Here is a 16,027-nt window from a genome sequence, read left to right as displayed (position 1 = left end):
GCAAAATTTCAAACAGAATTTTTTAGGGGTCCGCGACCGCTTCGAAGGCACCAAAAGGGGTCCATCAAGACAAAAAGGTTGAGAACCACTGCATAAGAGAATAGATAACACCATGCAATAGAAAGCGCGATACGCATCATTCGGCAGTACGACGGAACAATGTTGATTGTTAATCTAATAAAAAAAAATAACCCAAAATGTAGAAACTAAACTCATGTTCAGCAAACATTTTGAAAATTATACTGTCATCATCTTCAGTACTATAAATGTAAGCAACCTCCAGTGCCGCTTAGCTAACAATTTAAAACTAAATAGCACCAGAGATTGCTTACATTACATGTATATATTACTGTAGATTAACAATCAACATTGTTGAGTCGTACTGCCGAATGATGCGTTCGTGCTTCCTATTGCATGGTGTTATCTATTCTATAATGTAACGTATTATCTACAACTTTTATTGGTACGTGCTTTCACACAACCTGTCGGTTGTCGTGCGAATGTCCATTTTGCTTCTAAATGTTGATTGTGATACTTCAATTGAGAAGCGATTATTTACACAGCACCACGTACTCACCCTTCCCATGTTGAGCTGGTCATGCAACGACAGGTAGCCAGGCAGAAGGTTACCTGCCACAGGAATTTGGTGCTCACCGCACGAAACTCGCCCGTCTTTTGTCAACAGCGGCACCCAGGCGTGTCCGACTGTGGATGATGCACACTATCAATCATACAGTAAAACCATCTATTCAGCTTTATTAGCATTTAAAAAAATGAAACTTACTCTATTTCACTTTTGTAGCAAGAAGTAAAATGCAAGGAAAGTTGATTAACAGCGCCACCAAGCGTACAATAACTACGCGTACTGGAGATTGAGAGACAAGAACCTGCACAAATGTAACCTGGCTAGGCACAAAAAGTCGCACTGCTCAGTTTAACAAGAACTGCCAGTCTGTTATTTACTGACAATGCAGCCCAGCAATGTAACTGTCGCTGTGGTCAACTATTATGTCGTCTACACATATTGATAAGATTGCTGTCATAATTGTAGTAAATTATTTATTAAAACAGTTTTATTTATAGCTAATCCGCTGGAAAAAAGAAATTCAAAAATTGGCTGCTGTAGAGAACCCATCTTTATAAAAAAAAAATTATCAGCACCTTTCGATAACAGCAAAGTGTACCGAGCGCATGAGCACACCATCCCAGGTTGTGTGCCCGGAGAGAGTTAACCGCTTGGATTTCGTTTCGTCATACATTCGAAACGAAACATCAGAGAATCTCAGAAAGTACATAGCGAACTCAGACGCTCATTGCCCAGCTGAAGATGATAATCAGCTTTGTTTCCGACGTTCCGTCATTTAGCACAACTGACTTTATCAAGATGGCATACGCTGGGAGTAATGACAATAATTGAATTAATCACTATTGCGACATGCCGAACAAGAGAACTGTGAAGATCCACATTAACTTTCCTCGACGTTTTACTTATAACTTTTAGAACTTTGTCTTATTTTCCACTCTTACCTTCCATATGGGAAGATTCCTTCTTTTTCGCACTAGTGTCGACAACAACATGGTAGAAGGAAAACAAGATATGATGGCCATGATGGAGTTGGGTGGGGAGGGCGAGCTTCCACTGTCATGTAACAAAGACGTTTGTTAGAACTTATGAGTATACCATGCAACCCAAACCCTACGTCGCACCTGAGTGATACGATTCTTTGCAATCATTTGCAAATTCAATTACGAATGATGCATAAACCGCTAGTCTTCCAAATAAGCCTTCCTTAAGTGGACCGATAACGATGATTTCTTGTGTAACTTAGCTCGATGTCATGTAGTAGTTGAACTAATGCTTGAAACAGTCGCCACAATTTTCTTGAAATCGCACAGACATTTAGCGATTTTGTTACATTTTTAAATGAAGTCTCAGAATAAAACCGTTGTATGTTTACAAAGGTAACATGTAAAACAATAAAGGCCCAGGAAAACATTTGCGTTGATTCACTAAGTCTTGTGTTGAACACCAAGCAAACTGGCGAATTAAAGGCGTCAGCCCCACAAGTGAGCTGGCCGCAAGCATCCTGTATAGTTAAAAAGTGTGACTTCGGAGACAAGTTTTCTATGCTGCTTACGAATATGAAGTCGTTTTATCCAATACGTCAAGATTTTTATGACTTAATTAAAATTACTTGTATAATATATTATAGAATCAATTAATACTAAATCATTGCCACAGTCAAAAATATAAAAGATGTTGCACACGATATGGCGCTCACCTCTTCATAAAATACCGGTCGTTCGTGATGATGCAGCACCGCGGCAGACACCCGGGTACAGTGGGGACCGGTGCCGGGTGAGCTGGGACGTCTATAAAAGGAGCACAATGGAGTTGAACCTTCGGCATCGGAATCTTTAAACTCGGCGACAACAGCGATATTGCGGGCCTGTTAGTTGAGAAAAGAATTAATGATGTTTTCAAAAGTATTGTTTATGGACACATCATCCCGTTCTGCGCCTGACAGCACTACGTTATTTGTTCCACTTGATGCTCACCATGCAATGTGAGCATGTCTATCAGTTTCAAGATATATTCTCAGCCTCTGTGATCGCTGCGGTAACAACTGTGATCGCTGCGTTAACAACAACCACTCAAAACCTTGGGTTCGTGAGCGACACTTCTCTTGGCAATGATTGTATAGTTGTCACGAAGTAATGGCTTTTTATTTTAACTAATTTATTTTAATCGAAAGTTACTGACTAGAGCAGGAGTTTTCGAGAGACGCCCCCTCCTCCTCCTCCTCTTGATGGTGCTTACAAGCCTGCGCCCTACATTATTACAAATTTAATAATTATGATAGAGCTTCGGTAGAGAGTTTGTCTTGTTGAACCATAGGCATACGAAGCCGAGCAACGTGATCAAGTTTAGCATCTTCAAGTTTATTACATTTACATAAACATAAAACTACGCAACAAATTAAGTATCGAACGTTTTCGACATCACAAGATGTCCTCTTCAGGAATAACATACATACAAATTAACTACATCTGAAAAAAATATACAATGGTTAACTAAATCTATAAACAGAAAAGGACAAAAAACTGCACAGTACTTCTGACTAGCTCAAACTCAACGATATAGGCTCCACGAGAATCAAAGGTAACTGCATCAAAAGGTGTTAAACAGGTCACATGATATGGTAAAAAGGCAAGGTGCGAAAAAACTAATTTTAAAATACAGAGAGCAAGAAAGACGAGCCGCAAGCATACAATTGTCTGTTTAAAAGTGGATTGTGACGTTTTATGTACAGGGCTTCCAAGATCTTAGTTTGATACTCAGACCTGCCTCTAGACATGATCTCAAACTGCTTGATAGAAACGTTATTTTGGCATTCTGTACATGAAAAAATGTGATCTTTAATTGCGCTTTTCTGTATAAAATTCAAATTCAGGTGTTCCCCAGCTCTAGTCGATAAATGTCTTGTTGACATACCGATGTATGTCAGGCTTGCATCACGCAAACAACTGAATTTATAAACGACATTAGAACATAAAGCAAAGGGCGTAGGCGACTTCAGCTGAAAATATCTGCCTACTTTGAACGTTCTATAAACAGGGTAAATGTCACAATCAAATTTCTTTTTGACAATTTTAGCTAGATTTTTTGAAAATCTTATCGAATCTTTTCCCAAGAATGGTATATCAAAAAAGTTGCTAAAATCGTCTTCTTCGGGTTTATCTTTCGGTTTCGTATCAAAAAAGTTTTTAATATTTTATCAAAAAAGTATGACGGGTATCCATTTAAATGTAGCATATTTTTCAACTTTTTAGTTTCATTGTGGAACAACAAGTCCGTCGAGCAAACCAATCGGGCACGAGATAAAAGACACAAGATTAATCCAGATTTCCACTTATTTGGGCAAAAAGCATTGTAATTTAAAAGTAGGCCAGTGTTGGTGGGTTTTCTCCAGATTTGTGTGTCAAACGAGTCATGATTTATTTTTACTTCAACGTCTAAAAAGGCAATAGTGTCATCAGATTTTTCAACAGTAAATTTGATGTTTTGATGTTGAGCATTTAAAAGGTTTAAAAACTGCGAACAAGACTGATCGTTGTCAAAAATTGCAAAAATATCGTCAACATAACGTACATACATTTTAGGGTAAAAATCACGGAACACTTCAAATATTTTCGTTTCTAAGTGCGCTAAAAAGAAGTTGGCCAAAGTCGGACCAAGTGGAGAACCCATGGTGACGCCATCAATCTGCTTAAACAAGCGATTATTAAACATAAACATACCTTCAGTGGCCAGATTTAACAATTTTATGAAATCCTTTTTCTCAATGAGTGGTCGATGCGGTTGGTTGTCATTAAAAATGTGATCAGCAATAATATTGATGGTTTCTCGAAGCGGCACGTTAGTAAATAGCGATGTCACATCGAAACTCACCATAACACTATTCGGAGGACATTTAAAATCCTTCAGTTTTTCCATAAATTGTTTCGTCGAATTTAGCATGTAAAGTTTATGTAAGTGTAATAAACTTGAAGATGCTAAACTTGATCACGTTGCTCGGCTTCGTATGCCTATGGTTCAATAATTATGAAATAGACAAAATTAACTTTTGTCAACTTTCGTCAATAAGAAGGATGAATTTTAAAAATAGAAAATTAATTCGTGACTTCATAGCTGATAAAGCGCATTTCATCTCACAGCGGTTTGTTTGTTTCTAGGAATTACCTTACTATTTACGGAGACAGAAGAGCAAGTAGAAAAACGGAAAAAGTGCACATGCTTGTACACCACAACCCTTAAAAGCTGATATCCTCGTCTATCAGGCTGTAGCAACTAAAGTTGTAGAGAACTCACGTTGGACATTTTGAAGGTAGAGGTGAGACATCCAGCTTTCTTTTTGTGTAAAATCCCGAAAAGAAGCATTTGCAGTAAAACTGTTAAATCCTTATGAAGTTCTTACAGACCCGTGTCATAAAATTTGCTAAAAGCGAGGTTTCGGTTGTTTACCTTAGGAATCATTATTTTTAAGACACTTCCTTCCAAGATACGCGGATAACTCGAGCAAACGCTTTATTTTTAAAGTTCATTGTAAAGACTCGTGCAAAACATGATAACAAGAATCCCTTACGCCCTACCAGGGGTGCCCAACCAGGGGTGCCCAAAGTCCAGCACGCAAGATGTTTTCACACCAAATGCCAAAGTCTAACTCTAGGGGGTTCAGGTCTGGGGGTGAAGGAGGCCATTCTTTCTTGGAAATGAAGAAAGCCAGTTTTCCGTTCTCTTAGCTCCATGTGAAGGGGCAGAATCTTGTTGGAATAGCCAATTACGTTTTTTAAAGTGTTTCTTTACCCAAGGCAACAATGAACTTTCAAGAATATCATTTCGGTATTTTTCTTGGTTCAATTTCACTCCTTGGTAAACAAAAATCAATGGACTCCTTCCTGATTAGTTGACTGCGACCCACACCATCACTGATGCCGCCCCTTGTCTCCGTGTGACTACCCGGGGTTCCACGTTACCATGTCTTGACTAAACACGATCATTCTGACTGTTAAAATGATGCTAGACATCAAATTTCTTCACATCACTGAACACAAAGTTTGGCAGCGTGCCTCCTCCTTCAATGCGTGAGAGCAGAATTCTGGCTCTGGAGAGACGTTTCTCAATGGTATTGGCATTTAGCAACTGTTTCTTGTGCCCATGAGAAATTTCAGCACCTCTGGTATGGCCTACCTTTTTTCGTCATCACTTAATCACTTTCCTTAAGACTCTGTAAAAACCCTCTCTAAATCGACAGAAAAACATACACAGAATTTTACTACACCAAGAAAACTAAAATCATCATTGTTGTTAAGGATTGTTTTCAGCGAGAAATAAACTTGGCAAAAGACCATCTTCATCATCAAACTATACACATAAAAACGTGAAGAACACTCTTTCAGGTAATGAAAAGAAGCGAATGTGACATGCTTAATTGCCCAAGGTACATAAAATTTCACGCACTGAGTTATTAATGCAGTTTGCAGTTGTTTTCGCTTAATATTTTGGCATGGCAAAGTTTCAATTTCGTCAATTGTCCTTGCTTTCTATAAGCATTTCTTACAACTTTTGTTTATAAAGTATGTAGAAAATTTTTGAAACATTATTCTCTTTGCACATTTAAACTAAATCTAGTAGTTACAATAAATGTGAAGAAAAACCTGGCACCTGCTGGTTTTGTTGGCTCTTTTCCTTCCACAAGGATAAGAGTTAAACTGACTGGTAAAGCGGCGGTCGATTACCCAAGTGGCAAGAATACGGTGCGATACTGATGAGCCCAGCCTCATGGGCGAAACACGTGTCTATCGCTGTCTATTCGATGCTACAATTGGCTGCCCAGAAACTTATAGTTACAATAAACTTGTTAATGAATACTATACCAAATTTAGGGGTGCAAGGAGGTGGTGGTAGGGGGGTAAGATGACCTCCCTATTTTTTTGTTAAATTTTCAAAATGAGGGGGAAATGATGCACCCTACTGAACACTTGATTAAAACATATCTGTTGATACAAAAGCATCAGTAACGCATAAAGTCTGTATGAAGTCAAAATCACCAACAGTCTCAACACAGGAACGAACATATATAGTGAGCTGGCAGCACATGAAATCTGCTAAGGGTTCCGATTTCACTTGACAAATTTACCACTGGTGTGCCACGGCACATAGGTTCATGAATCATGAGGGCCACTACTCCAAGGTCTGAATTTTGAAGATTCAGCCTAACAGCAACACTTTAAATTTTAAGAACTTAGCCTGAATCAGTAAGTTGCGACAGGTTAATATGCGCAAATGTCGTGTTAACTTTGATTGAGAGCGTACCTTTGCAAATGTTTTTTGATTATCGTAGTTGAGGGAAGTAGGGTATATATAAAGGTGGTTCGTGTATTCCATGTGGGGATGCTGCTCCGCAGGGTCGCTCGACATGAACTCATCCACCTCAAACACAGGCTCGGACGTGGCTGGACTGAACGGCTTGACAGGAACTAACGATGACGTCAGGATGTCTAAATTAAAGAAAATCAAATGTTCTCTGGCTGCGAATCTGTAGGTTGCTACGAGTTAAGCAATAATTTGACCACAATTTTATTGACCGCTGCTTTATCGCTATTAGTGTGGACTGTTGAAAGCAATTGAAGCTCTTTCAAACAGGGTATGTTTAAGCAAGTCTATCTGCGGCTGTAATTCCCCATTGAAACAACACTGGCTCCGCATGAGAGTTCCTAACAAAACACTTTTTTCAGGTAAAACAATTTCCCTTTCCCTTTCGATTGAGCTAGCACGAATCAAAGCATTGAATCTAACATTGCAACCAACCCTATGCCGGATATCTTGGTTCGTTTCAAAAAAGATGTCAACAGCAAGTTACACAAAAAAGTCTCAGAGACAACTCATCATGTGACAACTGACAAAACTTAAGAAAAACAAACGGCGAGTAGTCTTACAAACAAACACAACAGTGGAGATCTACTCACTCGGAAGATCAGTGGGAACAGAATCGATGCCGATCGCAAGCTGACAGTCTATGAACTCTAACTTGGCAAGCTTGTCGGGTCTACAAAGCAAACATCGTTGCATGGAAAATGATGTGAAGGCAAAGCTGGTTCAATTGTGATATGGCGAAGATGGCGCAAGTGCAACAAGAACAAAAAATACATCGGAGTTGTTTTTATGTTAATCCTGTGCGATAATAAGATGAAGTAACTTACCACCTATGCACTAATGGTTCTAATGTGTCAAGACAAAACTAATCTAAACTGTTACCTGCACCGGTGATCATTCGTGTGCAGCCAAGCGAACGAATGTAGCACATTGCTAAGATACGTCACGCGATCCGTATGACTGGCTTCAAATGAAAGACACGTATCAAAAGGATGCAAAAACGATAAAAATCTATCGCCATTTTTGTTTCAAGGAAGCTGTCAAATCATTCCATCGGCTCGCTATTGATGGCTGATGCTTTCTAGTTGCCGCCAATACAAGAAACCGCTAACAGTTTTGCATTGGGAACTCTGAGAAATTGCCTCACCTTTTGAAGTCTGATAACAACTTGAGCAGATCTGCTTCGGCGAGCTTAGAGGATTCCTGCTTGTACACAAGGTCGAATGGATTCATGTTGATGTGACCCTTGTCGTTACTAAACAGCGCCCTGGAAAAAAAGGACTACTCAATATCCCCACAATTAATCAGAAAAAAAATTATTGCACTGTCAGTGAAATAATCCAAAAGTAGCAAACGCGCACAAACTAAAGCTGTTATGATAAACCTACTTGGCGGTCCAGGCGAAAGGCATCCTGTACTGGCCGAGCCTCTGGCAGGAAACCTTTGCATGCTTGAGTACCTGAACAACATCATTAGAGCGAGTAAGTGTAATTACAGTTTAAAGTAAAAGTTAGCTTGAATGCTGGCGGTGCTGTCAAGACAATGTTGGTTGGACGGCCGGGTAGTCTCCATTGGAAGTGGCGCCCAGACCATGCCCGATGGGGAAAGTGCGGATCCGGGGACTTTAACGAGCATAATGGTACTGCGGTGGAGAGGCATCAACCATGTTCTTTTAAGCATGCAGAGATTGGGTTGGAAAGCACACGCCAGTCACTGGTGTCAATCAATCAAGCTTATTCTCCATCCAGCAGACACAACGAAAACATCAACCATGACAAAATCAATAACTAACAATTGCTGGTGAATGGAAGGGAGACAGGGAAAATACCACAAAGCGTCATCAAGTCAGCCGCCACATTCAACAGGCACAAGGAACAAAAACAAACAGAAGAAAAACCAAAAACATGCGAGTTTCCCACCTTGGCTGCTGTCTTGTGGTTGTCAGTGTCCGACTTCATATACGGAGGGGCACACGACTTGATGCTTCCTTGCAAAACCTTCTCTATTCGTGCTACAAGGAAGATCTCTCCATGTGGTTTAGTTACCGAGAAAATACCCTGAAAATTGAAACATAGTTTAACTGTCCGCCAATGTTGACAAAATACAATACTGTAATTGGCTTATGATTTCTGATTATTCTTAACCCTTATTAGCACAAGAATTTTAGGTAACCCAATCGGCACAGATGCTGACAAATTGTCAACATAGCATTTCCTTGTATTCTTTGATACAAATGCACTGTTCTCAGTGAAGTTGTTCTTTTAGATCAGGGGTCACCAAACTACGGCCCGCGGGCCTGAACCGGCCCGGGAACTGATTTCATCCGGCCCGCCACGTGCTGCGGAAATAACAGCTGCACTACAACTGTTAAGGAAAAAAATTACCAAACTTTTTGTAAAGGACTGACGTTGCTGTTTATCATTAGGCCACCACAAATGGGGACAGCCTTTGCCAAATTTGGAAAGATGTAGCGTTTTTTCAAGAGCACGATACCCTGTAGTGTATCACACAGCCCTGTAGTGTATCACTTTTCCAGCAACATTTCGATTTTCATCACAACTTTGCTATTTCACCGCTGACTTTGTTATTTATTGTGCTCAATTCCAAGTCAATGAAGATTATACTGTAATAACAGTAGTATATACAGTAGATAAACAGTAGTATATCTTTTCGCAATTTGCATCCGGCCCGCAGCTGTTAATCGTGCAGCAATCCGGCCCTCAGAGAAGAAAGTTTGGTGACCCCTGTTTTTGATGATTCGATGTTGATAAAAACCTTATCAAAACAATCATAAATCCCACTCGGGAGGTCTGCTTCCTACTCAGGGCTTAGTTTTAACTTACTAGCTCTCAGACGAAGCACAAAGAAAGCTTAACAAACACGCAGAGTCATGCAGCACAACAAGAAATAATTGTTTGGCATTCCAAGCGATATTGGTTCTAAAGTTTTCTGCAAACCCGTCAGCGGCAAGTAACACATGCAGATGGAGTATGCTTTCCACGTCTGTAGCATCTTTCCCGCTTGATACCTTGAACTGTGTGATTCCAAGTGTTTGAAGTAAAGCATCGATGAACCGCAACTTTTCGGAAAGTACTTTAGTTTTGCTGCCAATTTATTTTAGTTGACATACGGTTGAGCAAGCTGAAAGGTGGTTTTTGAGAAAACCTGTTTTATTGTTAGTTTTCCCATTCTGTCTCATTATGATAAATGCGTTGTGACTGGCAGCATTTAAAAAATTGTAATTGGTAACTATTGGTCAACGATTTCTTTTCATCACAGCTTTCATCCAAAATGTCAACTCTGCCTTTATGCTTGTTATAATCCATGATAACTGAAGGTTTCTTGTGAGTGACAGTCTTGACAGCTATTGAAACAGAAAAGTGTGAAAGACATCGTGAGAACATTCCTGTTTCGTTTTGGTACAGATGACAATAGCAAAACTTTAACATGTACCATGTTTTTAACCAACAAATTTATATTTTAACATTTAACCGAAACTTATCAGAACTGCAAAATGCATTTCAACGCTGCAAATTCAAAACCTAAATTCTGTTCTCACGGAACTTAGATCACGCTTCCTGTTTAACAAATGCACTCTCACGGAATTCAGCTCACCACATATGTATTTCTAAAGCGACATAACTATGTAACCGGTTTCGCTTTCATAACTCTCACGATAGCTATTACTCATAAACAGGCACTTCAAGTATATTATGAATAAGCGGGGAATTGAAAAATGCACACAATCAGAGATAGACTCAGGCAAAGAGAACAGACCGAACAACACTCAGAAACGGACTGTGAAAGGAGAGGGTTAAATTCACGACGGGAGAATGTCGCTCATCTGACACCCGTCGCAATAAACTAAATTGGTTAGCCATATTTCTCAATTTCCCGAACTCGTAACTTTGATTTACTAATAACTACTGTACATTGAATAAATACATTTAACTTGCTTAACTTTAGTAGGTAGCCTAATCCTACCCCTAGACTAGACACTTAGACAGACTAAATTATTCTTTAAATAACAAAAAGACAGCGTCAGAAAGCCAAAACCCTACACTGGGATCTTCAGATAGGCAAAACCCTACAATACAATGCTTCATTACTTTTCACCTCTCTTCTCCCTGCTGATTTGTGTTGCGATGGTACTTCACGTTGATTAGCCATTACTGTTCCTACCATGTAAAGTTTTGAAGCAAACGATTGCAAACCAGACCATGAAAGGCAAATAAATGATTGGAATTGAAGAGGAATCCGTAACACCAACACTATTATTCTTCTTAAGTAAAGTATAAGAACACGCCTATTCATTAAATGTACGTGCAACTTTCTTCAAAGCAGCCGGCTATTCATATGCGATAATAGCTAGGCTAGTTATTGCGTAGTGATTTCAAATTCCAAACTCCCTATTTTCAAGACTATTTTGTTTCGATTCTGATTGTTGATATTTTGTCAAGAGATGTGGCGATTAAAGTAAAACGCAAATAACTTATTAAGGAAACAAATTAACGTTTTGAAATCTCTACAGCAGTAAGCGACTCAGAAGCCCTCTTTTGTCACTGAATGTTGCTGAGCTAGTGTGTATGGGGCGAAAGAAATCACACATAAAAAACCGATGTTGATAAACTGTCAACGCATGTGCTGATAAGAGTTGAAACAATAATAAGCGGATGGATGGAGTACAGAAACAAGAGCTGCGGAGCCGGAGTCGTGGAGTGGGAAGGGTTTTGGCATGTCTGGAGTCGGAGTCGTTAAAAAAAGGCCGATTTCAGCTTGATACAAAACGATGAACAATAAAAAATTTGTTTGCAATCTATTTTCAATTTTTTTTTTCTTTTTGTATTGCGCTCTTACACTTTACCAAAAAAATAGAAGTTGTTTGTTTTCGTCAGTTCTTGGAACAGGCGCCGTTTCAATTTCGATCGTAACTTAAGTAAAATTAAATATAAAAAATACAAAGACAATTTTTAAAAAGTCTAGCAACACTCAAAAATGTGACAACACTGGAGCCGGAATCGGCCAATTATAAAACGAGTAAGAGTCGTCTAATTTTAGACTCCACAGCTCCAACTCCACAGCCCTGACAGAAACGTTCAGTAGCTGATTGCGCAGCCTATAAAGATGTATGTGTGTAATGTGTAGTGGACGGAAGATTTACGTGTGTCGCTTGTGGAAGATTATGTGTGTGTCTGTGTACTGTGAATGCTATGGAAGATTATGTGTAGCCTATGGAAGATGTGTGCGTGTAGCTTATGGGAGATGTGTGAGTATAATGTAAGGAAGATGTATGTGTGTGGCTTATGGAAGATGTGTGTGTAGCCTATGGAAGATGTGTGTGTGTAAGCTATGGAAAGTGTGTGTATCCTAAGGAAGATGTGTGTGTAGCCTATGGAAGATGTGTGTAGTGAACAAAAGGTGTACGTGTGTCAATAATGGAAGATGTGTGTGTCGCCTATGGAAGATGTATGCATGCAGCCTAAGGAAAATGTATGTGTAGCCTATGTGAGATGTATGTGTGTAGCCTACGTAACTATTCTGCAAAATTTTGTCCGGTAAACTTTGATTCAGTAAGGGTTTTCAACATATTCATTTACACAACTAAACATCACATTTAAACTAAATAGCCTATACTGTACTAAATACACAAACCCTTGAGTACAACACATCTTCGAAAACCCTCTAGTAGTCTAGTTAGTCACTAACCCGCTTGGGGTGAGCAACCCACTCGACGTCGAACAGGGGTTGGGGTGGCTCTCCGTATTTTTTCTCATCAGGGGTGGTCGATCCACGCTTGCTGTGAGCCGAGTTACGATCTGGTATCATCCGACGAACCTGGGCATTGATGACACAAACAATCAGTGAGTGTGACGGGAGCAATAAATCATAAACATTTCAAATTTCCTCCCGAAGCTTACAAAGCGCGTGACATTATTATATCACTCAACACAACGACATGCACTCCCGCTTAGAACCAGCTCCTTCAGGCCACAATACATGACCGCTGGAACATGGTGGAGCAAAATTGATTGCTTGGCTCGAACATCAAGCGGTTAAAAACGTCCACTAAAATCAAAAGTTCTTAAACTGTTCGACCCCACTAAAAGACCAAAATTCGGAATCAGCAAACTTGGCACAGAAGGTAAAGTCAAAGGAAAAGAGAAAACGTGGCAGACAACCAAGCGATGGCAAGACAATATTCACTATTCAGGCATGAACCGGACTCAATTTGGCGACACTGGACGTGTTAGCTCAAAATCGCCACTGTTGGAAAAAAAATAACCCATGTTGATGCTTAATCTGCTGCAAGCAGAGATGCCAACTAATCATGAAGTACTCAAGTAGTCTATGATAATAATTAGCCTACAAGTCTTAAATAAACGTCGATGACTACTTGTAATTGCTTCAGGCTTGCACAACTTATGACGCAACCTCCAAACATGTCATCTGATTCAAACGTTATGATCTCACTGAGCAACTCATGCATGCTCACCAATGGGTGGTTTAAGTCAACGGGGAGGTCTGACGATATCTTCTTTCCTATCGACTCATCATAGAGGGAAAGTGTCACAAAGAACGGCTCCACCTTCAACAGGCATCAAATGTAAATTACCCAGATAAAAAAGTCTCGCCCAACAAACGATGTTTAACTTCAAGTTGAATCAGCTGTAAAGATGACTGATCGTCGGCAATGACGATGCCAGTGCTGCTGGTATCACGTTTCTCGTATGCGAAAATAAAATAAACAGCAACTCAATATAGAGTATCATAAACCAACGTCGTACGATGGACGGCACTTACGTTGGTGACTGGCTCATCCGCCCCATCGATGACGACGCCTCTGAGGGAGAAGCTTATGCTCTTGCAATTGACCATAACTCGATGCTTGGAGGGATGTAGCATGGGTGGAGGCACCAACCTCTTGCGTGGCTTCGTCATACATGCGGGGGACTGCGGAAATTGCAGGAAAAACTGAAGCAAAGAATTCTTAAACACGCAACAAAAATAAAACTAAGACGATAAAAAACCTCTCTGTTGAGCCTTGGTTTGCTAAAAAGTATCTGTTATTTTGATACGATTTTGAACCAATACTATGTATTTATACTCGCAACAAAATTAAATGTCAATCAATCAATCAAACATTTGTTGTGATGTAATGACCTCCTGCTGGCGCCGAACCCCTGCCATTGTATTCAACTCAGGCTCCGGGCCGGAGGAGGTATATGTGCATTGTGCAAGCTTTGTGTGTGGCTAGTTCATAACCTTGAATAAATCTTTTTTGTAACATTGTGATATACAGTAGCAATACAAGAATAGGCTACACACATGTAGCGTGTAACATCGTTCAATTCCATAGTGCCCAAGACAAATTTTCAGAATTTGTTTTCAAAAAACGTGTAGTACAACCAACACAGAATGTTTAGTATAGGGGGGTATGTTAAAATACGAATTTTGAGTACAAACTCTGAGTACCCCCCAAAATTATGCCACTGGGAGTAAACAAACATACTATGAAAAAAAATCGGATTGCCCCTCTGGGAACTCCCCGCTACCGGGGGTTTTATGAGCGATTGTCAAAATACATGGGATTTGATACCTAAAATGTGAACTGGTTGTCATAGAAGGCTGGAACCAGTCTCAAAAGTTTCGCTTTGAAAAGTTAAGATAGGAATGTAACAGTTTCAGAAGTGTCAGGTGTATGGACAGGCCCACTTTAGCCCAAAACAGCCTATTTGGCCTATCGTGATTGTATGAAATTCACAATTTTACCTTAATAAGTTTGAAACCGGGATAATTTTTTGTTTAAAACGTTATGATTCGAATTAGTACTTGTACGTGTCAGTTACCAATGTACGTGTCAGTTACCAATGCGACGTATTATATATATTCAGTATACTGTATATATACTGATAAAATAATGAGAACAGGATGCTATGTAATATTAAATGATAGTTTGTTTGTTTGTGCATTTGCAGCTGTTTCTTTGTGCAACTGTTTCATTTGAAACACAGGATTTGATTTGGGCAGATCTGACATACCACACAATTCGACACATCCAAGCTATTATGAACGATCTGATATCAGTAACAAAAAGTTCAGGATTTTCAGGGGAAATCCAAATTTCTCCATCTCTACTGTTGCCAACCTTCTTGAAGTATGTAAGTAGTAAAGCATCATCATTCACAACTTCAACAATGTTAGCAAAGTACCAGTGTTATTAGCTTCCTTCAATCCAGATGGCAGGTACGAACTCACCAACTTGATAAGCTGGTGCTGCAAAATCAGATTTCTGGTCATTTGATGTGGAGCTTGAATTTGCCTCTGTAAGCAAATGCATAGCAGAAAGCACACTTTGGAGGTCTGACATTGTTAATGTTATAGTTGCACATGAACGTTAGGGTGGAGTGAAAAAAATTTTTTTTTTCAAATCAAAAAATCAGATTAACCAAAAGTGGCGTATGGACCTAAAACCAACTTCTGAGAAGGTTTTGGGTTTGTGCCACTTACACCCAGGTGGCCCATAATTTTTAAAGGTCATCCGAGGGTCAATTTCATGAAAATCCCATAACTTGGAAACTGGATAAGCTAGAATGTTGGTTTTTGGCTTAAAATTTCCAGAAGGTCCATGTTTATATATGTTCTAATGCAACTTTTGACTCTATTTTAACTACATAAGCTGATAGAAATAAAAAACGACGTTTTAGTTTAAAAGCTATATAACGTAAAAAAGTGAAAATGCTATATTTGAACTATTTGCACCCATAGTTATGTGTTAAGACATAATAGGTACAAACTGACTAAGTACTGCTTAAAATACTTTCTAACTAGTTAGTACAAAGGATATGCAAGCAACAATCATGGATATGTGACAAAAAACCCAATCCCAAAAATAAGTAGCAAAGACTCATATGCAATAATGTTACAATGTTATTTGACTTTAAATTTCAAAATTTACATCTTTACTTTACATGAAATTGATAAGAAACTACTTACAATCAGGGTCGCATTATAAAAATTATCATGTGGTGAAAAAATATTGAAAGCCTTCAACCTGAAAACATCAGGACTATCAAAGTCAGAAAAAATATA

General features: G+C 39.2%; 1 protein-coding gene across 1 annotated transcript in view; it reads right to left on the bottom strand.

Annotated features, from left to right (window-relative positions):
* LOC145767603 (dedicator of cytokinesis protein 9-like) overlaps nucleotides 1–16,027 on the bottom strand; it is a 111,938-nt gene that overhangs the window by 62,662 nt on the left and 33,249 nt on the right. Inside the window, exons 9-19 of the mRNA XM_082579456.1 lie at nucleotides 13,739–13,888; nucleotides 13,431–13,523; nucleotides 12,644–12,772; nucleotides 8,857–8,994; nucleotides 8,326–8,396; nucleotides 8,085–8,204; nucleotides 7,531–7,610; nucleotides 6,878–7,062; nucleotides 2,283–2,450; nucleotides 1,528–1,639; nucleotides 578–705 (exon numbers count right to left, since the gene is read on the bottom strand). Of these exons, the coding sequence (XP_082435582.1) occupies nucleotides 578–705; nucleotides 1,528–1,639; nucleotides 2,283–2,450; nucleotides 6,878–7,062; nucleotides 7,531–7,610; nucleotides 8,085–8,204; nucleotides 8,326–8,396; nucleotides 8,857–8,994; nucleotides 12,644–12,772; nucleotides 13,431–13,523; nucleotides 13,739–13,888 (1,374 nt within the window). The remainder of the gene's footprint in view (nucleotides 1–577; nucleotides 706–1,527; nucleotides 1,640–2,282; nucleotides 2,451–6,877; nucleotides 7,063–7,530; nucleotides 7,611–8,084; nucleotides 8,205–8,325; nucleotides 8,397–8,856; nucleotides 8,995–12,643; nucleotides 12,773–13,430; nucleotides 13,524–13,738; nucleotides 13,889–16,027) is intronic.

Source organism: Aplidium turbinatum, chromosome 3 (assembly GCF_918807975.1).
Source record: "Aplidium turbinatum chromosome 3, kaAplTurb1.1, whole genome shotgun sequence".
Taxonomy (NCBI): Eukaryota; Metazoa; Chordata; class Ascidiacea; order Aplousobranchia; family Polyclinidae; genus Aplidium; species Aplidium turbinatum.
This window is presented reverse-complemented; position numbering and strand designations above follow the sequence as displayed.